Source organism: Anabrus simplex, chromosome 2 (genome assembly GCF_040414725.1).
Source record: "Anabrus simplex isolate iqAnaSimp1 chromosome 2, ASM4041472v1, whole genome shotgun sequence".
Classification (NCBI taxonomy): Eukaryota; Metazoa; Arthropoda; class Insecta; order Orthoptera; family Tettigoniidae; genus Anabrus; species Anabrus simplex.
Genome location: NC_090266.1, coordinates 12,950,067 through 12,977,163, shown reverse-complemented (window position 1 = coordinate 12,977,163; position 27,097 = coordinate 12,950,067). Strand labels below are relative to the sequence as shown.

General features: G+C 37.4%; 1 protein-coding gene across 1 annotated transcript in view; it reads right to left on the bottom strand.

The window, feature by feature from the left end:
- Positions 1 to 1,386: 1,386 nt before the first annotated feature.
- Positions 1,387 to 27,097, bottom strand: part of Ric (Ras-related protein interacting with calmodulin) — a 191,634-nt gene continuing 165,923 nt past the window's right edge. The window contains exon 5 of the mRNA XM_067140304.2: positions 1,387 to 1,943. Coding sequence (XP_066996405.1) covers positions 1,707 to 1,943 — 237 coding nt within the window. The 3' untranslated portion in view covers positions 1,387 to 1,706. The remainder of the gene's footprint in view (positions 1,944 to 27,097) is intronic.

The following is a 27,097-nucleotide window of genomic DNA, read 5'->3' as shown; positions in this document are numbered from 1 at the left end:
GTACGGTACCGCAATCAACATTTCACAGAGTAGCGGAGGAGAACTTCGTAGTCGCTGCTCTCTCGCTTCACTGTGACGCACGCTTGCTACGTAAGCTGCCCGGCCGCACTGGGCTAGCCTCAGCAGGGCCCAGCTGAGTACCTCTCATCTAAACCAAGGCCCTACATCAGAGGAAACTACATTAAAAATACATCACGTAGCCAGTGCGTTCCGAAATGCACGTCATTCAACGCACAGATAACTGCGTTATTTAACATACGTTCTAGCCAGGATGAAAGGAATAAAACTTTATATTCATTTTCGTATAAATTTTTATGATTAAAAATGCCTGTCTAGCCATAGACTTAGCATAAAGGCATTGGGGGTGGCATGTGAATTAAAAGTTCAGGTAATTGTAGTTAAGACAAGTCTGAGGTGGCATAAAAAAATGATGCAGAGTTTGGGACTATATTTATGACATCATGCATTAAGTACCAGCAGATCAGGAAAGCCTGCAAAACTTTATATTAAAATAAAACTGTTGTTCTTTAGGGCTTTTTAAATTATCAGACATTATAGGCGAGCTTGCAACTGAATTCATTATTTTTAATTTTTTAAATAATTACCTTGACAGACAGATTTTACGGCGACGATAGAATAGGAAAGGAAGGAAAGAAGTGGCCACGGCCTTAACTAAGGTATAGCCCCAGCATTTGCCTGGTGTGATCATGAGAAACCATCTTCAGGGCTGCGGACAGTGGGGTTCCAACCCGCTATCTCCCGAATGCAAGCTCAGAACTGCGCGCCCCTAACCGCACGGCCAACACGCTCGAGTCACGAAAAAAAGAGATTCTAAAAGACAGCATTTCCAAAATTACACAGTCCTAAGTTTAACAAACTTACGTACAAGAACAGTAGCACAAGACCCAGATTAAGATGATGGGTGTAGATAACACTACTTTCGCAATGGACAATAAATCTGAAAATTGTCAGAATGAAGATATTACAGAGGTAATTAAAGCAATACAGAAAGATGAACAATTCCTCAGCATGCTCCTATAACAAGAACAATCTCTCCCCCTTTCTCATTCAGCCAGGGTTAAGGAAGTAGAGCACAATGAATTCCTCCATTAGCTCAGTTCTTCTACATGATAATGATGTCCCTAGAGAATATTCAGAGAAGGCTCAGAGGAGAGAGAGAGGGTGCTCGTGTGTCTTCCTGTGAAGATGCATCAGATTGTACTGCAGTTTCTAGATCGAGAGGATGGTTTATCTGCCTGAACCTGGATGTATACCTCATCAATCACAATATAAGAAATAAAGAGACACAGCAATATCACCTCATATAAGGGATAAGGGACACGTACAATACACATGGTCATCTGATGTCTGCCTGATTGGAGTAACAATCTGAAAAGCACAGCCATTAAACAACAAAATGTTAATTGTACTGAAATTTCTCATCAAAAAGAAAATATTATTTTGGTAATCCTAACAATACACAACCTTGAGATAGCTTGGAATACACAGTCAGGTGATAGTACATTTTAGCAACATGGAAACCAATTGAAAATATAAATGAAAATGTAATTCAAGTAGTACACAAAAAATATAAATAGAGAAATAAAATTTAAACAGAGAGTTAAAAGAAAAACCTTTCAAGTTTGTTATCCTGTATTGATTTGAACCATACCACAAGCAACACATCATCACGGTGACTATGCCCTTTATGGTGAATAATTTCGTCTGCGTTTGAATACAATGGTAAAAATTGAACGTAACCTTCGCCACCGACTATGTTTGTGCAGCTTATTGCTGTTGTGTTGCCGTTCTCGTTCTTTCAATCGAATCTCTCGCACTAAAGTATGAAAAGCATCATCGACATAGTGACGCAATGCTGCTGAAGTCTCGTAGAATGGACAGCCAAATTGTGTTGCGAGTGCACGACCTTCATCGTGGGATACCTAAACATAAAAGAAACAGAAAAGAGCCATTATTTGAGGGTCTGAAGTTGGAGAGTAGTCCAATATATTAAGATTATACTACACTTGAATTCTTCATAGGAAATACAAATTAACAAATATTTTATTGATTAACTTCCAACAGAATATTGCTTATACCTGTATTTTACAAGCTAGTATAGTGCATAGTATAGCTCAGTGTACAGGTGAAATAAAGTTGGAACCAAGTTACATCCTAGTTTGTCAACTATCAGCAGCATAGGGAGCTAGACTACTCATGCAATCACTGTTGTCAGGAGTGACAAGCAATGAAAGTAAGAGTTTTAATATAGCGATGCAGACAGAGCAATCAATCAATCAATCAATCAATCAATCAATCAATCAATCAATCAATCAATCAATCAATCAATCCTGATCTGCATTTAGGGCAGTCGCCCAGGTGGCAGATTCCCTGTCTGTTGTTTTCCTAGCCTTTTCCTAAATGATTTCAAAGAAATTGGAAATTTATTGAACATCTCCCTTGGTAAGTTATTCCAATCCCTAACTCCCCTTCCTATAAATGAATATTTGCCCCAGTTTGTCCTCTTGAATTCCAACTTTATCTTCATATTGCGATCTTTCCTACTTTTATAAACGGCACTCAAACTTATTCATCTACTAATGTCATTCCACGCCATTTCTCCGCTGACAGCTCGGAACATACCACTTATAATGTAGAGTTTGCGGGATGTTCCACCATTCAACACATTGCAATAAGTTATTAAATTATAAGAAGACCAGTTTCGACTCCCATGGAGTCATCATTTATTTATTTATTTATTTATTATGGCTTCTTTCATGTGGGGAAGTTAGGGCACACGGCCCTCTCTTACACTTAACCACAATACAACAAATAATATTAAGGTTGCCTATTACTAATTATACTACTAATACTATTTCCTAAATTAAGCTTAAGTTACACACCCACACAATATGCAGCTTATTAGCTCGTTACTTCAGTCCTCTTTTCTATCTCACACAGACACTTGCACACACACTTACAATGTACACACTTATCAACTACCCTTACGTTTTACATTATATAAAACTAACAGAAACAATTTTTTATTTTACAATTACCAATCACACACACACAATACACACCAATACACACTTCAATCGGTAACTCTCAACAGGAAGTCTTGGCAAGATATTTTAAATTTGGGGAAAGAGTCAATGCCCCTGACACCTACTGGCAGGGAATTCCAAAGCCTGGAACCGGTTACAATAAAAGATTTATTATACACAGAAGAGTGGTGAAGAGGAATAGCTAAAGTGGAGCTTGAGCGAGTGTTACAGTTATGGAACGAAGAGAGGAAGTGAAGTTTAGATGAAATATATTGGGGGGAGTTACTATGCAGGAGTTTGTGTATTAAGACAAGTATATGATATTCATGTCTCTTATCAGGTTTTAACCAGTGCAGTGCTTGATAAAAAGGAGTAATATGCACATCATACCTTAGGTTAAAACGAATCTAAGGCAACAATTCATAATACGCTGCAGTTTCCTAGTTTGTTCTTTTTTTTTTTTTTTTTTTGCTAGGGGCTTTACGTCGCACCGACACAGATAGGTCTTATGGCGACGATGGGATAGGAAAGGCCTAGGAGTTGGAAGGAAGTGGCCGTGGCCTTAATTAAGGTACAGCCCCAGCATTTGCCTGGTGTGAAAATGGGAAACCACGGAAAACCATCTTCAGGGCTGCCGATAGTGGGATTCGAACCTACTATGTCCCGGATGCAAGCTCACAGCCGCACGCCTCTACGCGCACGGCCAACTCGCCCGGTTAGTTTGTTCTTTAGTAGCGTCTACCAAGATAACATCACAGTAGTCAAGGATAGGAAGAATTAGGGTCTGTGTTAATCTTTGCCGCATATTTAGTGGTATAGTATCTTTATTTAATTTCAGTGAGTGTAGAGTAGCAAACACCTTCTGACTTACGTTTTTGATATGTTCTGTCCAATTTAGAGTTTCAGTCATAGTCACCCCAAGATTTCTCACTGTTTTACTGTACGGGATTGTGCTATTATTTATTTGTAGAGGAGGAATGATCGAATCGTTGATCTTGTGTAGGAACTTCTGGGAGCCGACAATGATAGCTTGCGATTTTGATGGATTTATGAGAAGTCTGTTTGCGAGAGCATATTCACTGAGTTTTTTCATGTCATCATTTATGCATTTTACTGCGTTTGGTAATTCGCTTAAGCTGCAATGGTAATAAATTTGGAGATCGTCAGCATATAGGTGATAATTACACGTTTTTAGAGAAGATGAAATGTCATTGATATACAATGTAAAAAGCAATGGTCCTAAAATACTACCTTGTGGCGTGCCAACTTTCCTTGTACGCCATTCTGAATTTCTTTCGCAAGTTATCACCTGCTGCCTCCGATCTTTCAAATATGATGTAAAACACTTCAGTACTAAAGGGTCAAACAAGTAAGATTCCATTTTCTTTATTAGTAGCTGTAAGTCTATTGTATCAAATGCACCACTGAAATCCAGTAGCGTTAGTACTGTAACTTGTCGTTGTTCCATAGCTAGTCTGATGTCTTCTGTCACTTTAAGGAGAGCCGTGGCAGTGCTGTACCCTTTCTTAAAGCCCGATTGTAATGGGTCAAGGAGAGAATAGTTATTTAAATATTTCAATACTTGCTCGTACACCAGTCTTTCCAAAGCCTTAGAAAGCACTGGGAGAATAGAAACTGGGCGATAGTCAGAGGTCAGTTTAGGAATGTTTACCTTGGGCACTGCGATGACATTAGCTTGTTTCCAGAGTGCAGGGAAAGTTCCATTTCTAAGACAGTAATTGAATATATGCGTGATAATCAGGAGGATAGCGCCTATTATATTATGTATGAAATGTATAGGGATGTCATCTACTCCTACTGCTTTAGATTTAATAGAGTATAGTACTTTTTTAATTTGGTTGCTAGTGACCTCTTGGAATGAAAATTGGGGATGGTTAAGTGGAGGGATGGCTGGTTGATTCGTATTTAATTCTGCCTGATTGATTGGTTTAAACGCGATTCGTTCTTCACAGAAATATGTAATAAGCTCGTCAAGGGGAACAGTTGGTTCTCGTTGTTGTTGGCCTTTTACAATACCAAGAGAGCGTAGTTCTTTCCACGAATTCCTGGCATTCAGTTTACCTGAAAGACAGTTTAAGTACTTAAATTTCTGATTTCTTGCTTAGTTCTGTTCCTGAGTACCCGATAGTTTTCAAAATCGGATTCGTTACAGGTAAGTTTGTACCGCCGGAACCATGAATCACAGCGAGCCAACAAATTCTTAATTTTGTCATTTAACCATGGGCAGGGGGAGGCGACTCACTTTCACTTGTCTGAGCCACACCCTCCCTAACTAAAGGACACACATAGTGAATCACGACCATCGTAGGGAAACAAATTTGCCGTGGATCCCCGATCAGGAAGGGCGAAAGACATAGCCCTGAGCTGAAAACGTTATTATCCTCAAACAATTAAAGCTAACAACTAACACTACGACGAGTAAAAATCCGTATAAATGATAGATGAGAATTTATTGTAATGTAACGTAAATCAAAGGGATTAATTAGATGAAATAACCAGTAATAATAACAAGGTAATACATACATATTCGGTGTCAGCCCAAAAGATAATTGTACCAAGGTCTCGTGACCTCATCTTTTCTTACATGCATAGGGCACAGTTACACTAGAGATGATAGCATTTATTCCATCACTGACCTCGCTACTAAAAACTGCGAGCTGAATATCATTAACTCAATCTTTATTCAATCTTTCCTTCGGCGAGGAATAGAAACGCAATTTCAAGCGTGGGAGTCATTTTCCATATCCCCCCCTTTTTTTAACAATACCCCTCACATATCGATTCCCACACACCAAGGAGCAGATAAAATAATAAAGTGATTAAATCAGAAAACTGCCGGACCAAGGAAATAATCCAATGCCGAAATTACATAAACAAGGAGAACCGATTAGACCTATCATAAATTTCAAACATAGCCCCATTTATAAAACTTCTAGATGTATACATAATTTCTTATCAAGTAAATACGTATTTCATTGTAAAACACCTATCAAAAACTCAGTGGATTTTTGCAATCTAGTTAAAGATTTTAAACTTGGATCATCTCACTCGACATGTTCGTTTGACATAACCAACATGTATACAAACATTCCGATAGAAGACACTATCAGAATCATTAAGAAGAATTTAATGAAGAACAAATTAGTAAGCATACCAGAAATTGAAGATTTTATTAATGTTTTAAAATTCGTGTTAAATCAAAATTATTTTACATTTAATAATAAAATTTACCGACAAAAAGGACTCTCAATGGGAGCCCCAGCATCAGGAATATTGGCTAATATATACTTAGACTATTTGGAACACACGAAAATTATTAATCAAATAGAGGGTTTGGATTTTTGGACACGATATGTGGACGATGTTTACGCTATAATAGATAACAGACTTACCGATAGCAATAAAGTTTTAAATATATTGAACAATTTGGATTCCAATATCAAATTCACTTTAGAAGAGGAAGTAGAGAGATCACTGAATTTTCTGGACATAGTCACAACGAGAGAAGAAAAAGGATTTTCTTTCAAAATACACAGAAAATCTACTCTCACACTGACCACTATCAAGAACAACTCGTTACACCCTGAGGCACAGAAAAGATCAGCATATTATAGTTACGTTAACAGAGCGTTTAGTATTCCTTTATCCAAATCTGAAAGGAATAAAGAACTGTTGTTTATCCGACAACAAGCCCTCTTGAATGGTTTCAACAATAACATGATTGATAAAATAATTAATAAATTTTCGGAGAAGCAGCATTCCAAATTAGCAATCGAACCTAGTAAAACTGAAAAATACATCAAGTTCACATATAATAATCCAAACATACATGTAATAACAAATTTATTTAAGAGAAAAAATTTCAAAATTGCATTTTCCACCAATAACAACATGAAACATAGTATTTTCAACCATGATACAATAAATCTCTCAGAAAAAGATAAATTTTTTGATTCGGGAATATATAAACTCACATGCTTTGAATGCAAGAATACATACATAGGACAATCTGGCCGCAATTTTAAAGTTAGATATTTGGAACATGTGAATGCTGAAAAACATAGAAGATTCTCAGCTATGGGATCACACATGACTGCCACAGGTCATAAATTTACCAACATAGAACAAGACCTGACCATCTTAAAGAAATTAAAGAAGGGCAGCTTAATGAACACATATGAAGATCTATACATTCATCTAGACCAACTTATAAAGAAAAATGATAACCTTAATGAGGCTGTAGAATATAAGAATATTTTATATTATCAAATTCTAGTATATTTGAAAATGCTTGAGAAAGATCACGAAAAAAGAATTGGAATTTCTCCACCTACAGATAGCCCTACAACTTATTCATCCTCAGTTGAAGCTATAGGTGGCAGCAAGGAGGTTCTTGACACACCTATATCCCCCGCTCCTCCACCTCCTCAGGTGCAAGAGCAAGGAAGAACGCATCATCAATATTACACCAGACACAAGACTGTGAAAGAATGACAGGAGTTACTGTTCCAAAAGAAAGCAGGCTTAATAAGAATTGACAACTAGGAATTAGTTATATTTTCATCTGTATTAATAATAAGAACCACATTGTGATATCTGGTTTTCGACAATTACTTATAAACTGTATAATTTATAATTTGACCTTTTTTCATGAATTATTAAGAAAAGAATATTCATTTAGGACATATTCTCTATTGTACAAGTGTTTCCTTGACAACTGCTTTCAATTGTAGTAATAATTTATATATTTTCCCTTGAGTTTTTGTTTGTTTGTTTGTTTTAATGTTGTCAATCTTACGTTAATTTTAAGGACACTTCCTCTTAAGCATTACTTTGTCAATTTTATATATTTTTCATCTAAACAGTGTTATGTGGCTGAAGATGTTGATAAAATACGAAACACGTACCACTTTTAACCATTAAATTGCCTTAAGCAATCATTGTATCGACTAGGTGGAAAATAAAAAAATACTTAATTGTGAATCTGGGAGCGTGTTTGTCGTATAGACTAGTAATGAGGGAATTTAGTTTGTCTGAGGGGATGGGATCAAATGAGGTGGGTAGGGTTGAGGCTCTGGTCATGGGGGATTCCATCGTTAGACACGTGGGGAAAGTGTGTGGAGGAAAGGGTACCAGGGTAGAGTGTTATCCAGGAATTAGGTTGAGGCAGATGTTGAGGAAAGTAGAAGAGAGGGAGGAGGGGAAGGAGAAAGTGGTAGTGTTTCACTTTGGTAAAAAACAATGTAAGGTAAGCTGATATAAGTACCAACATAGTTGGAGATGAGTGGGATCTGGTAAATGCAGCATGGGTGAAGTTTAAGAAAACGGAGATTGTTATTAGTGGAATACTGTGTAGAAGGGATACTGACTGGAGGGTGATTGGGGATTTAAATGAGACTATGGAGTGGGTATGTGGGAAACTGGGAGTGAAATTTCTAGATCCTAATGGGTGGGTAGGAGATAGGGATCTGCGCTCAGATGGCCCTCATTTAAACCGCAGTGGTACGTATAAGTTAGGAAATTTGTTTGGAAGGGTAATAGGGAGGTACATTCAGGGAAACGCCATGGCCTAGGGAGCGGTGATAAGGGAACAGGGAACTGGAAATCAAGTAGGGATGACATAAAATTGTTAGTGTTGAACTGTAGAAGTATTGTAAGGAAAGGAATAGAATTAAGTAATTTAATAGATATATATTTACCAGATATTGTAATAGGAGTTGAATCATGGCTGAGAAGTGATATAATGGATGCAGAAATTTTCTCACGGCACTCGAGTGTGTACCGTAGAGATAGGATAGGAAGGGTGGGAGGGGGAGTGTTCATTCTGGTGAAAGAAGAATTTGTAAGCTACGAAAAAGTTAAAGATGAGACACATGAAATTCTAGGTGTAAGGCTCATTTCTAAAGATAATAGGCAACTTGATATATTTGGAGTGTACAGATCGGGAAAGGGTAGCACTGATGCGGATTCGGAATTATTTGATAGGATAGTCAGCTATGTGGGAAACGACATGGAAAGAAATGTGATTGTAGCGGGAGATCTGAATTTGCCAGATGTCAATTGGGAAGGAAATGCGAACGACAGGAAGCATGACCAACAAATGGCAAATAAGTTAATATGGGAAGGACAGCTGATTCAGAAAGTGATGGAACCAACCACACGGAAAAATATCCTGGATGTGGTGCTGATAAAACCAGATGAGCTCTATAGGAAAACTGAAGTGATAGATGGTATTAGTGATCATGAAGCTGTTTTTGAAGTAGTTAAAAATAAATGTGATAGAAAGGAAGGTCTTAAAAGTAGGACTGTTAGGCAGTACCATATGGCTCATAAAGCAGGCATGAGGCAGTTTCTAGAAAGTAGCTATGGTCGGTGGAAAACTGTAAACAGACTCTGGGATGGGTTTAAAGACATTGTTGAGGAATGCGAAAACAGGTTAGTACCATTAAGGGTGGTAAGGAATGGTAAAGACCCACCTTATTATAATAGAGAAATAAAGAAACTAAGAAGGAGATGCAGACTGGAAAGAAATAAGAGTTAGAAATGGCTGTGGAAGTAAGGAGAAATTGAAGGAACTTACTAGAAAATTGAATCTAGCAAAGAAGGCAGCTAAGGATAACATGATGGCAAGCATAATTGGCAGTCATACGAATTTTAGTGAAAAATGGAAGGGTATGTATAGGTATTTTAAGTCAGAAACAGGTTCCAAGAAGGACATTCCAGGAATAATTAATGAACAAGAGGAGTGTGTATGTGATGATCTTCAAAAGGCAGAAGTTTTCAGTTAGCAGTATGTAAAGTTTGTTGGTTACAAGGATGATGTCGAGATAGAGGAGGAGACTAAGGCCAAAGAAGTAATAAAATTTACGTATGATAACAATGACATTTACAATAAGATACAAAAGTTGAAAACTAGAAAAGCGGCTGGATTTGATCAGATTTCTGGGGATATACTAAAGACAATGGGTTGGGATATAGTACCATATCTGAAGTACTTATTTGATTATTGTTTGGTCGGAGGAGCTATACCAGATGAATGGAGAGTTGCTATAGTAGCCCCGGTGTATAAAGGAGAGGGTGATAGACATAAAGCTGAAAATTACAGGCCAGTAAGTTTGACATGCATTGTATGTAAGCTTTGGGAAGGCATTCTTTCTGATTATATTAGACATGTTTGTGAAATTAATAACTGGTTCGATAGAAGGCAATTCGGTTTTAGGAAGGGTTATTCCACTGAAGCTCAACTTGTACGATTCCAGCAAGATATAGCAGATATCTTGGATTCTGGAGGTCAAATGGACTGTATTCCGATTGACCTGTCTAAAGCATTTGATAGGGTGGATCATGGGAGACTACTGGCAAAAATGAGTGCAATTGGACTAGACAAAAGAGTGACTGAATGGGTTGCTATATTTCTAGAAAATAGATCTCAGAGAATTAGAGTAGGCAAAGCTTAATCTGACCCTGTAATAATTAAGAGGGGAATTCCTCAAGGCAGTATTATTGGACCTTTATGTTTTCTTATATATATAAATGATATGAGTAAAGGAGTGGAATCATAGGTAAGGCTTTTTGCGGATGATGTTATTCTCTATAGAGTGATAAATAAGTTACAAGATTGTGAGCAACTGCAACGTGACCTCAAAAATGTTGTGAGATGGACAGCAGGCAATGGTATGTTGATAAACGGGGTTAAAAGTCAGGTTGTGAGTTTCACAAATAGGAAAAGTCCTCTCAGTTTTAATTACTGCGTTGATGGGGTGAAAGTTCGTTTTGGGGATCATTGTAAGTATCTAGGTGTTAATATAAGGAAAGATCTTCATTGGGGTAATCACATAAATGAGATTGTAAATAAAGGGTACAGATCTCTGCACATGGTTATGAGGGTGTTTAGGGGTTGTAGTAAGGATGTAAAGGAGAGGGCATATAAGTCTCTGGTAAGACCCCAACTAGAGTATGGTTCCAGTGTATGGGACCCTCACCAGGATTACCTGATTCAAGAACTGGAAAAAATCCAAAGAAAAGCAGCTCGATTTGTTCTGGGTGATTTCTGACAAAAGAGTAGCGGTACAAAAATGTTGCAAAGTTTGGTTTGGGAAGAATTGAGAGAAAGAAGAAGAGCTGCTCGACTAAGTGGTATGTTAATACCAATATAAATGGTCCGTTATTGGACATTATAAATTTTCCAGCTAGCTCATTCTTGGTTGCCAGCGTTTCGCCCTTGTGTGCTAGGGTGGGCTCATCAGTTGGTACCTAGCACACCTACCAATACGCTGGCTAGTGCATACCGTGGAGGCCACTGCGTAGGCTAACTGGAGCCACCGGCAGTGCCAATGCACTAAGAGACTTTGTCTCATCACTAAAAATTGATACCTGCTTGGCCATCAGATGATATAGATGTTGATTCCCATAGGGAATCTGAAATATTTGTCCTGAATGAGCAAATTTATAATACCAATATAAATGGTCCGTTATTGGACATTATAAATTTTCCAGCTAGCTCATTCTTGGTTGCCAGCGTTTTGCCCTCGTGTGCTAGGGTGGGCTCATCAGTTGGTACCTAGCACACCTACAAATACGCTGGCTAGTGCATACCGTGGAGGCCACTGCGTAGGCTAACTGGAGCCACCGGCAGTGCCAATGCACTAAGAGACTTTGTCTCATCACTAAAAATTGATGCCTGCTTGGCCTTCAGATGATATAGATGTTGATTCCCACAGGGAATCTGAAATATTTGTCCTGAATGAGCAAATTTATAATACCAATATAAATGGTCCGTTATTGGACATTATACATTTTCCAGCTAGCTCATTCTTGGTTGCCAGCGTTTCGCCCTCGTGTGCTAGGGTGGGCTCATCAGTTGGTACCTAACACACCTACCAATACGCTGGCTAGTGCATACCGTGGAGGCCACTGCGTAGGCTAACTGGAGCCACCGGCAGTGCCAATGCACTAAGAGACTTTGTCTCATCACTAAAAATTGATGCCTGCTTGGCCATCAGATGATATAGATGTTGATTCCCATAGGGAATCTGAAATATTTTTCCTGAATGAGCAAATTTATAATACCAATATAAATGGTCCGTTATTGGACATTATAAATTTTCCAGGGCGAAACGCTGGCAACCAAGAATGAGCTAGATGGAAAATTTATAATGTCCAATAACGGACCATTTATATTGGTATTATAAATTTGCTCATTCAGGACAAATATTTCAGATTCCCTATGGGAATCAACATCTATATCATCTGATGGCCAAGCAGGCATCAATTTTTAGTGATGAGACAAAGTCTCTTAGTGCATTGGCACTGCCGGTGGCTCCAGTTAGCCTACGCAGTGGCCTCCACGGTATGCACTAGCCAGCGTATTGGTAGGTGTGCTAGGTAGCAACTGATGAGCCCACCCTAGCACACGAGGGCGAAACGCTGGCAACCAAGAATGAGCTAGCTGGAAAATGTATAATGTCCAATAACGGACCATTTATATTGGTATTATAAATTTGCTCATTCAGGACAAATATTTCAGATTCCCTACGGGAATCAACATCTATATCATAAGTGGTATGTTCCGAGCTGTCGGCAGAGAGATGGCGTGGAATGACATTAGTAGACGAATAAGTTTGAATGGCGTTTATAAAAGTAGGAAAGATCACAACATGAAGATAAAGTTGGAATTCAAGAGGACAAACTGGGGCAAATATTCATTTATAGGAAGGGGAGTTAGGGATTGGAATAACTTACCAAGGGAGATGTTCAATAAATTTCCAATTTCTTTGAAATCATTTCGGAAAAGGCTAGGAAAGCAACAGATAGGGAATCTGCCACCTGGGCGGCTGCCCTAAATGCAGATCAGTATTGACTGATTGATAATGATTGATTGATATCGTCTAGTAGTAGAATATCATTCCAGGGTAGGCTGTAGGCGTCATACTTCAGTTGATCTAAATTAATATCTCTTATATTCCTACATGTTGTGAACTTAGGTTTGTATTTTGGTATGCGAAGAGAATAGGATAAATAAACTAGGTCGTGTGTTGAGATCGATGGAACAGGAATTTGGCCGTGCTTTAAGGCTTTCTGGGGATTATTTGTTATGATTAGATCGATTAGTGAGTGTGAAGTGTGATTATTGCTATATATATAGTTGGTAGGATTTAATGGGAGAATCGCAAGGTTACAGGAAAATAGTATATCAAGTAGTTTATCCTTCTGAGCTGATTCTTTCAGTAAGTTTATATTTAAGTCTCCTACTAATAGTATGATATGTTCGTAAGATGGTACTAGGTTAAATAAACAAGCTTCCAACTCCGTCATGTTCACTATATCTGGAGGTTTATAAACTACGGCGAAGAGGACTTTCGTTCCTTAAACGGTGATCTCCACGAATATGAACTCTGGTCCCGGTTGAGTGGCATTTTGTGATGTGCATATACTCTACCTCTCAAGTCATTTCTGAAATAAAGGGCTACACTGCCACCTTTCCTACCATCCGTTCTATCGCAGCAGACGAGTTCGTAATTATTAATATGTACCATAGCGGAAGGGATGGTAGGCCTATGCAAGTTTCACTAATACAAAAAACATGTACGTCATTGTCATTAACAATTCTACGTATTTCATCTATGTGAGCAGGGAGAGAGAGCGCGTTCACATGGCAACATTGCAAACCATGTGGCATGGAGGAGAGAGCCTGTCTCAACAAGAGACTTGTTGTGACAGGGAGTTGCGGACCGGAGCCAGATTCAGGTAGCGGGCATTGAGCTGACATTACAAGGGGAAACGAAAAACCATGTATCTGTAGGTGGTTGCATGGAAATATATCATTGAGTTGAAAGACATTGCCTTGAAATGCAACGTACACTTGGCAAGCAGAACTTGGAGCTTAGAAAGTTCCCAGTTCTGGCTCTAACAGTCTTGTGTTCATAGAATTCGGAACACTGGAATTACATGTACTGGATTGAAAATAATTACAAAACACTATAAGGACACTTATAATGGTGTGGAAAACTTGGCTCTCTAAGAGCATTCTTGGATTTGACAGTCCTGTTTCTGTCTGAAAAAGATTGGATGAAATACACACCATGAAGCAAAATGTATAAGACATAGATCTAGTCTAAACTGTCGCGCGTTAACGTACACGGAACACTGGGAAAACTTGTATTGTTTGATAACACACTCGTTCAAATGAAAACACTTATAACCATATGAAATATTGGTGTTATTAGAACGTTTATGGGTTTGACTGTCCTGCTTCCCCTGACTAAACTAGCGAAATAAGCTCCAAGTTCTCCTTGCCAAGTGTATGTTGCATTCAAGGTTATATCTATCAACTCCATGATGTATTTCCATGCAACCACCTATAGGTGCATGAATTTTTCGTTATGATGATTGTTATCAGATTTCCCTTAATTTAATTTTCACCAAGAACTGATGATGACTCCATGGGAGTCGAAACCGGTCTTCTTATAATTTAATAAATTGTTGCAATGTGTTGAATGGTGGAACATCCCTCAAACTCTACATTATTGGTTAAACGTCAACACGGAAAAGAAAATCGTATCTCATGACATACCACTTAGTCAAGCAGCTCTCCTTCTTTCTCTGAATTCTACCCAGCCCAAACTTGCAACATTTTTGTTACGCTACTCTTTTGTCGGAAATCACCCAGAACAAATCGAGCTGCTTTTCTTTGGATTTTTTCCAGTTCTTGAATCAGGTAATCCTGGTGAGGGTCCCATACACTGGAACCATAGTCTAGTTGGGGTCTTACCAGGGGCTTATATGCACTCTCCTTTACATCCTTACTACAACCCCTAAACACCCTCATAACCATGTGCAGAGATCGGTACCCTTTATTTACAATCCCATTTATGTGATTACCCCAATGAAGATCTTTCCTTATATTAACACCCAGATACTTACAATGATCCCCAAAAGGAACTTTCAACCCATCAACGCAGTAATTAAAACTGAGAGGACTTTTCCTACTTGTGAAACTCACAACCTGACTTTTAGCCCCGTTTATCAACATACCATTGCCTGCTGTCCATCTCACAATATTTTCGAGGTCACGTTGCAGTTGCTCACAATCTTGTAACTTATTTATCACTCTATAGAGAATAACATCATCCGCAAAAAAGCCTTACCTCCGATTCCACTCCTTTACTCATATCATTTATATATATAAGAAAACATAAAGGTCCGATAACACTGCCCTGAGGAACTTCCCTCTCAACTATTACAGGGTCAGACAAAGCTTCACCTACTCTAACTCTCTGAGATCTATTTTCTACAAATATAGCAACCCATTCAGTCACTCTTTTGTCTAGTCCAATTGCACTCATTTTTGCCAGTAGTCTCCCATGATCCACCCTATCAAATGCTTTAGACAGGTCAATCGCGATACAGTCCATTTGACCTCCAGAATCCAAGATATCTGCTATATCTTGCTGGAATCCTACAAGTTGAGCTTCAGTGGAATAACCTTTCCTAAAACCGAATTGCCTTCTATCGAACCAGTTATTAATTTCACAAACATGTCTAATATAATCAGAAAGAATGCCTTCCCAAAGCTTACATACAATGCATGTCAAACTTACTGGCCTGTAATTTTCAGCTTTATGCCTATCACCCTTTCCTTTATACACAGGGGCTACAATAGCAACTCTCCATTCATCTGGTATAGCTCCTTCGGCCAAACAATAATCAAATAAGTACTTCAGATATGGTACTATATCCCAACCCATTGTCTGTAGTATATCCCCAGAAATCTGAACAATTCCAGCCGCTTTTCTAGTTTTCAACTTTTGTATCTTATTGTAAATGTCATTGTTATCATATGTAAATTTTATTACTTCTTTGGCCTTAGTCTCTTCCTCTATCTCGATATTATCCTTGTAACCAACAATCTTTACATACTGCTGACTGAATACTTCTGCCTTTTGAAGATCATCACATACACACTCCCCTTGTTCATTAATTATTCCTGGAATGTCCTTCTTGGAACCTGTTTCTGCCTTAAAATACCTATACATACCCTTCCATTTTTCACTAAAATTTGTATGACTGCCAATTATGCTTGCCATCATGTTATCCTTTTTTTTTTTTTTTTGCTAGGGGCTTTACGTCGCACCGACACAGCATGTTATCCTTAGCTGCCTTCTTTGCTAGATTCAATTTTCTAGTAAGTTCCTTCAATTTCTCCTTACTTCACAGCCATTTCTAACTCTATTTCTTTCCAGTCTGCAACTCCTTCTTAGTCTCTTTATTTCTCTATTATAATAAGGTGGGTCTTTACCATTCCTTACCACCCTTAAAGGTACAAACCTGTTTTCGCATTCCTCAACAATTTCTTTAAACCCATCCCAGAGTCTGTTTACATTTTTATTTACCGTTTTCCACTGATTATAGTTACTTTTTAGAAACTGCCTCATGCCTGCTTTATCAGCCATATGGTACTGCCTAACAGTCCTACTTTTAAGACCTTCCTTTCTATCACATTTATTTTTAACTACCACAAAAACAGCTTCATGATCACTAATACCATCTATTACTTCAGTTTCCCTATATTGCTCATCTGGTTTTATCAGCACCACATCCAAAATATTTTTCCCTCTGGTTGGTTCCATCACTTTCTGAATCAGCTGTTCTTCCCATATTAACTTATTTGCCATTTGTTGGTCATGCTTCTTGTCGTTCGCATTTCCTTCCCAATTGACATCTGGCAAATTCAGATCTCCCACTACAATCACATTTCTTTCCATGTCGTTTCCCACATAAGCTGACTATCCTATCAAATAATTCCGAATCCGCATCAGTGCTACCCTTTCCCGATCTGTACACTCCAAATATATCAAGTTGCCTATTATCTTTAGAAATGAGCCTTACACCTAGAATTTCATGTGTCTCATCTTTAACTTTTTCGTAGCTTACAAATTCTTCTTTCACCAGAATGAAAACTCCCCCTCCCACCTTTCCTATCCTATCTCTACGATACACACTCCAGTGCGGTGAGAAAATTTCTGCATCCATTATATCATTTCTCAGCCATGATTCAACTCCTATTACAAAATCTGGTAAATATATATCTATTAAATTACTTAATTCTATTCCTTTCTTTACAATACTTCTACAGTTCAACACTAACAATTTTATGTCATCCCTACTTGATTTCCAGTTCCCTGTTCCCTTATCACCGCTCCCTAGGCCATGGCGTTTCCCTGAATGTACCTCCCTATTACCCTTCCAAACAAATTTCCTAACTTATACGTACCACTGCGGTTTAAATGAAGGCCATCCGAGCGCAGATCCCTTTCTCCTACCCGCCCATTAGGATCTAGAAATTTCACTCCCAGTTTCCCACATACCCACTCCATAGTCTCATTTAAATCCCCAATCACCCTCCAGTCAGTATCCCTCCTACACAGTATTCCACTAATAACAATCTCTGCTTTCTTAAACCTCACCCGTGCTGCATTTACCAGATCCCACACATCTCCAACTATGTTGGTACTTATATCAGCTTGCCTTACGTTGTTGGTACCAACGTGAAACACTACCACCTTCTCCTTCCCCTCCTCCCTCTCTTCTACTTTCCTCAACATCTGCCTCAACCTAATTCCTGGATAACATTCTACCCTGGTTCCCTTTCCTCCACACACTTTCCCCACGTGTCTAACGATGGAATTCCCCATGACCAGAGATACAGTCCATTTGATCTCCTGAATCCAAGATATCCGCTATATCTTGCTGGAATCCTACAAGTTGAGCTTCAGTGGAATAACCTTTCCTAAAACCGAACTGCCTTCTATGGAACCAGTTATTAATTTCACAAACATGTCTAATATAATCAGAAAGAATGCAGAGAGCTCTTGCATTATTGTAGTGAAAAAGTAGTTAACACCTATTAAAATTATTTAAATTTTGTGTGTGCGTGTTCCATTTAGTCCTATTTATATATTGGTGTTTAGTGCTTGTTGGTAGAAATTGGGAGTAGTATTATTTATTTAAATTTTATAACAAGTAATTCAATTGGTGTTCAGTAGATTACGTTTTCTAGGTTAAGTAGGCTAGCTAGGTGTACTTTATTTCGAATTTAGGTTTAGGAAATACTTGTAGGTAATAATATTAACTTTTAAAACAATATTTTTTAAATATCTGTAGATTCGTTGGTATAATACTTACAAAGGCCGATTATCATAAGGAGTTGTAACTCATTGTAATTTCCGCCGCAACTTTTCCGATATTTCGTACATATATCCATTCAAACTATCACGAAGGTAATAATTTATTACATTAAATAACCCGATAAGCCTGTAAACATCAATTTAAAGAGAAGTTAAAGAGAATCCACGGTCATTTCACTGGATAATTACGGTACTTAACAGTTATTTGGATTGTTAACGATTGTTGCTACATGCACATGATAGTTGTGTAAATAAATACAAAGTCAGCTGATTCATTATTCCCATAATTTGTCGTCTTAGTTCTCTGCATACTGTGTACTTTCCACCTTCGTTTATTCATCGAGTAAAAGTTAATAATCAAATTCCTATATCCCAATAAAATTGGCATTTCAAGCCCCCGGCATGGTTTTGACAGAAATTATAGTAGACAACCTCTTATTCTCAGCATTTAAGGACACTTTTATTCTCCGTCCCACGCAGTAGGGAAAATAATACTAATCCACCAGCGGTAAAAGTTCATATAACCACACTTCAGCTGAAAATTGTAGTGTAGATACATTGTAGTATAGATACAGTATATTTAGATAGTGCCGTATCTTGCCTGCTATATTCGTGTGTTATCTTTCGTGTGTATCTATTAGACCGTAATACTAATAATAATTTGTCTAAGCATTTAGCTTTCTTGGTAATCTTTGAGTACAGAAGTTCTTGCAAATTTAATTTCTGTTTGGGCTTAGTAGTGACATACGGTACCGGTATTGTAATTAGGATACGTCTGAAAGTAGTTTAAAAATTACTGTAGTGTACTGTACTGTACAGTAGTATATGAGTAGCCTAATATCCTATCACAATTTAGTGTGCTTATTTTATTATTGAAAAATATTTGTGTAGTACTGGTGTAGTAGAGGTATCCATAGAAATTCTTACTAAAATTCTGTTGTTGTAATTAGGATAGGCTTAAATGCAGTTTGGAATTGTGTAGTTCTTGTGTATTCCTTTAGATATTCAGTAATTAACAGCAGTTTTTCTCCTGTTAGGGGTTGTAGGATAAAAAATAAAGTAGTAATGTAGTGTAGTCATATATTAATTACCTTACTGTTGTGTGATCTTTGAGTACTATCCCAGACAATATATCCCTCCATTCATTTATTTTTTTGCAAATAAGTTATTTTATTTTCATTTTTTCCGTAAAGAATGGCTAAGGAGCGCGAGTGTACGAACTGTGGGTGTGGCGAGGCATTGAGGGGCATGAGGGACGAGTTGGGGAGTTTGAGGGAGATAATTAGGATTCTCACAGAAGACAGGAAGGAAGATAGGACTCCCTTAAACAATGTACAGGTTACAGTAGGTGTACAAGAGGGAGGGGAAGGAAAGGGCGAAGTTGTAGAAGACAGGTGGTCTAATGTTCTAAGGGGAAGGAGATTGCAGGCAAAAGGGCTCTGTTCAGGATCAGAATTTAGGACAGGTATCTGTGCGAAATCGGTACAAGTCACTCCAGGTAGAACAACAGAGGGAAGATGAGGGACAGGGAACTGTTGCTGAGATGTGTGGAAGTAGGAGGAAGGGAAAAGGTAGGAAAGGGAAATGTAGAGTAGAGGCTAGGAAAAGACAGGTGGAACAGGGTCATGGGAAGGAGAAAAGGGAGGAGGAAGTAGCTTCTGCAGCTATCAGGAAAGATAGGGCTGACCAGGAGGGGAGGGGATCAAATGAGGTGGGTAGGGTTGAGGCTCCGGTCATGGGGGATTCCATCGTTAGACACGTGGGGAAAGTGTGTGGAGGAAAGGGAACCAGGGTAGAATGTTATCCAGGAATTGGGTTGAGACAGATGTTGAGGAAAGTAGAAGAGAGGGAGGAGGGGAAGGAGAAGGTGGTAGTGTTTCATGTTGGAACAAACAACGTAAGGCAAGCTGAAATAAGTACCAACATAGTTGGAGATGTGTGGGATCCGCAGTGGTACGTATAAGTTAGAAAATTTGTTTGGAAGGGTAATAGAGAGGTACATTCAGGGAAACAGGGTGGCCTAGGGAGCGGTGATAAGGGAACAGGGAACTGGAAATCAAGCAGGGATGACATAAGATTGTTAGTGTTGAACTGTAGAAGTATTGTAAAGAAAGGAATAGAATTGAGTAATTTAATAGATATATATTTACCAGATACTGTAATAGGAGTTGAATCATGGCTGAGAAACGATATAATGGATGCAGAAATTTTCTCACGGGACTGGAGTGTGTTTATTATTACAAGTGATGAAAATCATTTTTCGTCCGTATTGAAAGTTTCATAAACTGTATATAGGATAATATCTTTTGTTTATTTCCACCTATTCAATACATTACAAGAAGTTGGCATTTACTTTAAAACATTATTCAGATGAGACATGTTTCGCCTCTCACCGTGAGGCATCTTCAGTCATTATCAAAAACCTTATTATTTTACCAGGCATCTGGTTAAAGATATTCAAAAATGTGTTTGATGATTATAAGAGAGGTAAGATTTACGTTAGTTATAAACATGTTCATGAAGTAACTAAAAATCCAATATATTGATAAAAACATATGTAGTTCTTTGTTGAATAGGACTTGTTTGATTGCACTATAGTAAAAGAAGGTGGCTTGAAGCCGTAGTTATTAATAGCTGTCTAATATATAGTGGAAGGCATAAAATATCAGTTCTATGAGAATATACATTACATTCAAATGATACTAAAAACTAGTGGGTTCAAAGGTAGTACATATAAAATGTTCAATGAAATAACTATAAATCTAATAAAATGATAAACACATATGTAGTTCTTTGTTAATTAGGACGTCGTAAGATTGTACGGCTTAAAGCCGTAGTCATTAATAGATGTCTAATACTTAGTGGAAGGCATATGAAATCAGTTCAATGAGAATATATAATACAAACAATTGATACATAAAAACTGGTAGATTCATAAGAGGTACATTTAAAAATGAAGGCGTCATGTGACTATAAAAGACAGTTGATGGCTTAAAGCCGTAGTCAAAGTTTGAAATGTAGGTCAAATAACTGCTAAATATATGGTAAAAAGATATAAGTCAAAATATACAGCTTAGTATAAAAAATATATGAAGGAAGGAAAAACATTCCAATTGCTTGACAAAAGTTACTTGACGTTGGCATGCGTTTGTCCGCGATATTTATTGGACAACATTTCGTAGGTTATTTTAGATTTATTCGGCAAGATTGCGTTGACAAGAAGTTCACCAAATGTTTATAATTGGCCTAATTTGTAAAAAGAAAGTTGCAGAGATGATGAAGGGTGGAAATTCTCAAAGTTGGTATGGTTTTCTGACGTGCAGGTTGGAGAGCTGTTGTGTTCTTCTTCGATGACAATATATTTTATAAAACGTTGATTGTAAATAATTTATATTATTGAAGTTTGATGAAGCTGTTGGATTATTGTTGTTATAGAATGGTTCTGAAATGAAGAAAAAACTGTAGTTAATTTTGACGAGAATGAAAAAAAAAACAACCAGAACCATTCTATAACAACAATAATCCAACAGCTTCATCAAACTTCAATAATATAAATTATTTACAATCAACGTTTTATAAAATATATTGTCATCGAAGAAGAACACAACAGCTCTCCAACCTGCACGTCAGAAAACCATACCAACTTTGAGAATTTCCACCCTTCATCATCTCTGCAACTTTCTTTTTACAAATTAGGCCAATTATAAACATCTGGTGAACTTCTTGTCAACGCAATCTTGCCGAATAAATCTAAAATAACCTACGAAATGTTGTCCAATAAATATCACGGACAAACGCATGCCAACGTCAAGTAACTTTTGTCAAGCAATTGGAATGTTTTTCCTTCCTTCATATATTTTTTATACTAAGCTGTATATTTTGACTTATATCTTTTTACCATATATTTAGCAGTTATTTGACCTACATTTCAAACTTTGACTACGGCTTTAAGCCATCAACTGTCTTTTATAGTCACATGACGCCTTCATTTTTAAATGTACCTCTTATGAATCTACCAGTTTTTATGTATCAATTGTTTGTATTATATATTCTCATTGAACTGATTTCATATGCCTTCCACTAAGTATTAGACATCTATTAATGACTACGGCTTTAAGCCGTACAATCTTACGACGTCCTAATTAACAAAGAACTACATATGTGTTTATCATTTTATTAGATTTATAGTTATTTCATTGAACATTTTATATGTACTACCTTTGAACCCACTAGTTTTTAGTATCATTTGAATGTAATGTATATTCTCATAGAACTGATATTTTATGCCTTCCACTATATATTAGACAGCTATTAATGACTACGGCTTCAAGCCACCTTCTTTTACTATAGTGCAATCAAACAAGTCCTATTCAACAAAGAACTACATATGTTTTTATCAATATATTGGACTTTTAGTTACTTCATGAACATGTTTATAACTAACGTAAATCTTACCTCTCTTATAATCATCAAACACATTTTTGAATATCTTGAACCAGATGCCTGGTAAAATAATAAGGTTTTTGATAATGACTGAAGATGCCTCATGGTGAGAGGCGAAACATGTCTCATCTGAATAATGTTTTAAAGTAAATGCCAACTTCTTGTAATGTATTGAATAGGTGGAAATAAACAAAAGATATTATCCTATATACTGGAGTGTGTATCGTAGAGATAGGATAGGAATGGTGGGAGGGGGAGTATTCATTTTGGTGAAAGAAGAATTTGTAAGCTACGAAAAAGTTAAAGATGAGATACATGAAATTCTAGGTGTAAGGATCACTTCTAAGGATAATAGGCAACTTGATATATTTGGAGTGTACAGACCAGGAAAGGGTAGCACTGACACGGATGCAGAATTATTTGATAAGATTATCAGCTATGTAGGAAACGACAAGGTAAGAAATGTGATTGTAGTGGAAGATCTGAATTTACCAGATGTCAATTGGGAAGGTAATGCGAATGACAGAAGCATGACCAACAAATGGCAAATAAGTTAATATGGGAAGGACAGCTGATTCAGAAAGTGATGGAACCAACCAGAGGGAAAAATATCCTGGATGTGGTGCTGATAAAACCAGATGAGCTGTATACAGAAACTGAAGTAATAGATGGTATTAGTGATCATGAAGCTGTTTTTGTCGTAGTTAAAAATAAATGTGATACAAAGGAAGGTCTTTAAAGTAGGACTATTAAGCAGGGAGAACACTGCTTCCATTCCATTCCATTCCATTCCATTCCATTCCATTCCATTCCATTCCATTCCATTCCATTCCATTCCATTCAGTTGACCTTGGATATTTGGTTCACGTGTAATCAAATGTCCAGCTGCCTACTGCTTCAGTTTTGCACGCTTCAGTATTCCACCGTCACCATCCGTTCAGTTGAGCTTGCCCTCACAAGCGACAGAGCCTCTTGCGAAGTGTCCTATGAAGAACTGCTGACTGAAGTCGTAAAATAACATCCTGATATGATATGGCAAGGAGAAGATCAAGTCAATCGGCATGAAGTGATAATGATGCAGCAACTCTGTACATGGTTTCTATCCAAAGAAAGAGACTTACCTCTGTGGCCAATGAGTAGGACAATTTTTTAACTGAAAAATATGCAAAGTGGATAGAAATCCCGTGGATAGCCGACAAAAAGTTTTACGAAACCGTGGAATAAACAGTGAGATATTTTAGTCCTCTGCTACAAATTGAATTTAAATCTAAAATAACTACTCTAGTGACGGAATATGACAGACTGTACACTGACTTGTAGTATTATACAATTGTAAATACTTTGACCATGTAGTATTGTTAAATAAAATATGAAAGGAAATCAATAGTTACTTCATTGTTACTGCTAGTCGCTCAAAAGGTGAAATTGCTTTTCTGAAAGTTGATCTTGTTTTTTGAGGTAGAACGCTTAGCAACTCAAAAACTTGAGAGAGTGGTATTCTGAAATATTTAAAGAAGTTGTGCTCATCAAGTAGCAAGTCCACAAAGTGAAGGTAATATTCACCACAGTGTTCCCTTTTTAAATTTAGTTCATGTATACAAAATCTTATCTTTTCCCTCTTCTTCTTCATCTTCGCCGTCTATAATTTCTCTGCCTTCGAACGAAGAGCTTGACGTTACTACAGGCGCTGTTCCAGGCCGGGTTCACTGACAGCTTCCGAAAGAGACGAAAGGTATGTGCGGCAGATGAACTGAGGCGAACTGATACGCGGGAAACTGAACTGAACCAAGCGGGACAGATGCAATGTGCTCCCTGCTTTAGGCAGTACCATATGGCTGATAAAGCAGGCATGAGGCAGTTTCTAAAAAGTAACTATGATCAGTGGAAAACGGTAAATAAAACTGTAAACAGACTTTGGGATGGGTTTAAAGAAATTGTTGAGGAATGCGAAAACAGGTTTGTACCTTTAAGGGAGGTAAGGAATGATAAAGAATGGTAAAGACCCACCTTATTATAATAGAGAAATAAAGAGACTAAGAAGGAGGTGCAGACTGGAAAGAAATAGAGTTAGAAAGGCTGTGGAAGTACGGAGAAATTGAAGGAACTTACTAGAAAATGGAATCTAGCAAAGAAGGCAGCTAAGGATAACATGATGGCAAGCATAATTGGCAGTCATACAAATTTTAGTGAAAAATGGAAGGGTATGTATAGTATTTTAAGGCAGAAACAGGTTCCAAGAAGGACATTCCAGGAATAATTAATGAACAAGGGGAGTGTGTAAGTGAGGATCTTCAAAAGGCAGAAGTATTCAGTCAGCAGTACATAAAGATTGTTGGTTACAAGGATAATGTCCAGATAGAGGAGGAAACTAATGCTAAAGAAGTATTAAAATTTACATATGTTAACAATGGCATTTACAATAAGATACAAAAGTTGAAAACTAGAAAAGCAGCTGGAATTGATAACATTCCTGGGGATATACTAAAGACAATGGGTTGGGATATAGTACCATATCTGAAGTACTTACTTGATTATTGTTTGGTTGAAGGAACTATAACAGATGAATGGAGAGTTGCTATAGTAAGCTCTGTGTATAAAGGAAAGGGTGATAGACATAAAGCTGAAAATTACAGGCCAGTAAGTTTGACATGCATTGTATGTAAGCTTTGGGAAGGCATTCTTTCTGATTATATTAGACATGTTTGTGAAATTAATAACTGGTTCGATAGAAGGCAATTTATGTTTGGGAATGGTTATTCCACTGAAACTCAACTTGTAGGATTCCAGCAAGATATAGCAGATATCTTGGATTCTGGAGGTCAAATGGACTGTATCACGATTGACCTGTCTAAAGCATTTGATAGGGTGGATCATGGGAGACTACTGGCAAAAATGAGTGCAATTGGACTAGACAAAAGAGTGACTGAATGGGTTGCTATATTTCTAGAAAATAGATCTCAGAGAATTAGAGTAGGCAAAGCTTTATCTGACCCTGTAATAATTAAGAGGGGAATTCCTCAAGGCAGTATTATTGGACCTTTATGTTTTCTTATATATATATATATATAAATGATATGAGTAAAGGAGTGGAATCGGAGGCAAGGCTTTTTGCAGATGATGTTATTCCCTATAGAGTGATAAATAAGTTACAAGATTGTGAGCAACTGCAGCGTGACCTCGAAAATGTTGTGAGATGGACAGCAGGCAATGGTATGTTGATAAACGGGGTTAAAAGTCAGGTTGTGAGTTTCACAAATAGGAAAAGACCTCTCAGTTTTAATTACTGCGTTGATGGGGAGAAAGTTCCTTTTGGGGATCATTGTAAGTATCTAGGTGTTAATATAAGGAAAGATCTTCATTGGGGTAATCACATAAATGGGATTGTAAATAAAGGGTACAGATCTCTGCACATGGTTATGAGGGTGTTTAGGGGTTGTAGTAAGGATGTAAAGGAGAGGGCATATAAGTCTCTGGTAAGACCCGAACTAGAGTATGGTTCCAGTGTACGGGACCCTCACAAGGATTACCTGATTCAAGAACTGGAAAAAATCCAAAGAAAAGCAGCTCAATTTGTTCTGGATGATTTCCGACAAAAGAGTAGCGTTACAAAAATGTTGCAAAGTTTGGGTTGGGAAGAATTGAGAGAAAGAAGGAGGGCTGCTCGATTAAGTGGTACGTGATTTTAATAATAACAGTAAGTTATTTGTTAAATAGACCACCTAATCAATACAAAGTCTAGTCTTGGATGATTTACATAGATCTGTTAACTAATAGTGGTACAGGTTTCGCCTTGTATGAAGGCATCATCAGCCATTGTCTTACCTTAGATTGAAAATAAGCATCTAATTAACATGTAAAAATGAAATGAATTTTAAAAATCTTGAAGAGATTTGAAGTAAAATAACATTAAAAGTAACAATGATGGTTTAAAAATATGCAATGTGATGAGTTACAATGGTGGAAGTATTAACAAAATTAACATTAGGAGGCTGCTATGATAAGTACAATGGATAAAACATCAGACTGTTATACAACAAGTAGTAAGATTGTTATAAAAATAAATTGACTGTCCGGCGGTTACAATTAGACGATGGCGAAAAATCGTATATATTCAAAATAAAGAAGAGAGAATAAAAGTCGAAGGTTGGTCAAGAGATCCGAAATTAATCATAATCAGGAAGATAAAAGACGAAAGTCAGAGGCATATGGTGAAGTTATAGAACACATTGAAGATATGAATCATCCAAGACTAGACTTTGTATTGATTAGGTGGTCTATTTAACAAATAACTTACTGTTATTATTCCAATCAAATATCATCAATACGGACCAAAAATGATATTTATTACATGTAAGTGGTATGTTCCGAGCTGTCAGCGGAGAGATGGCGTGGAATGACATT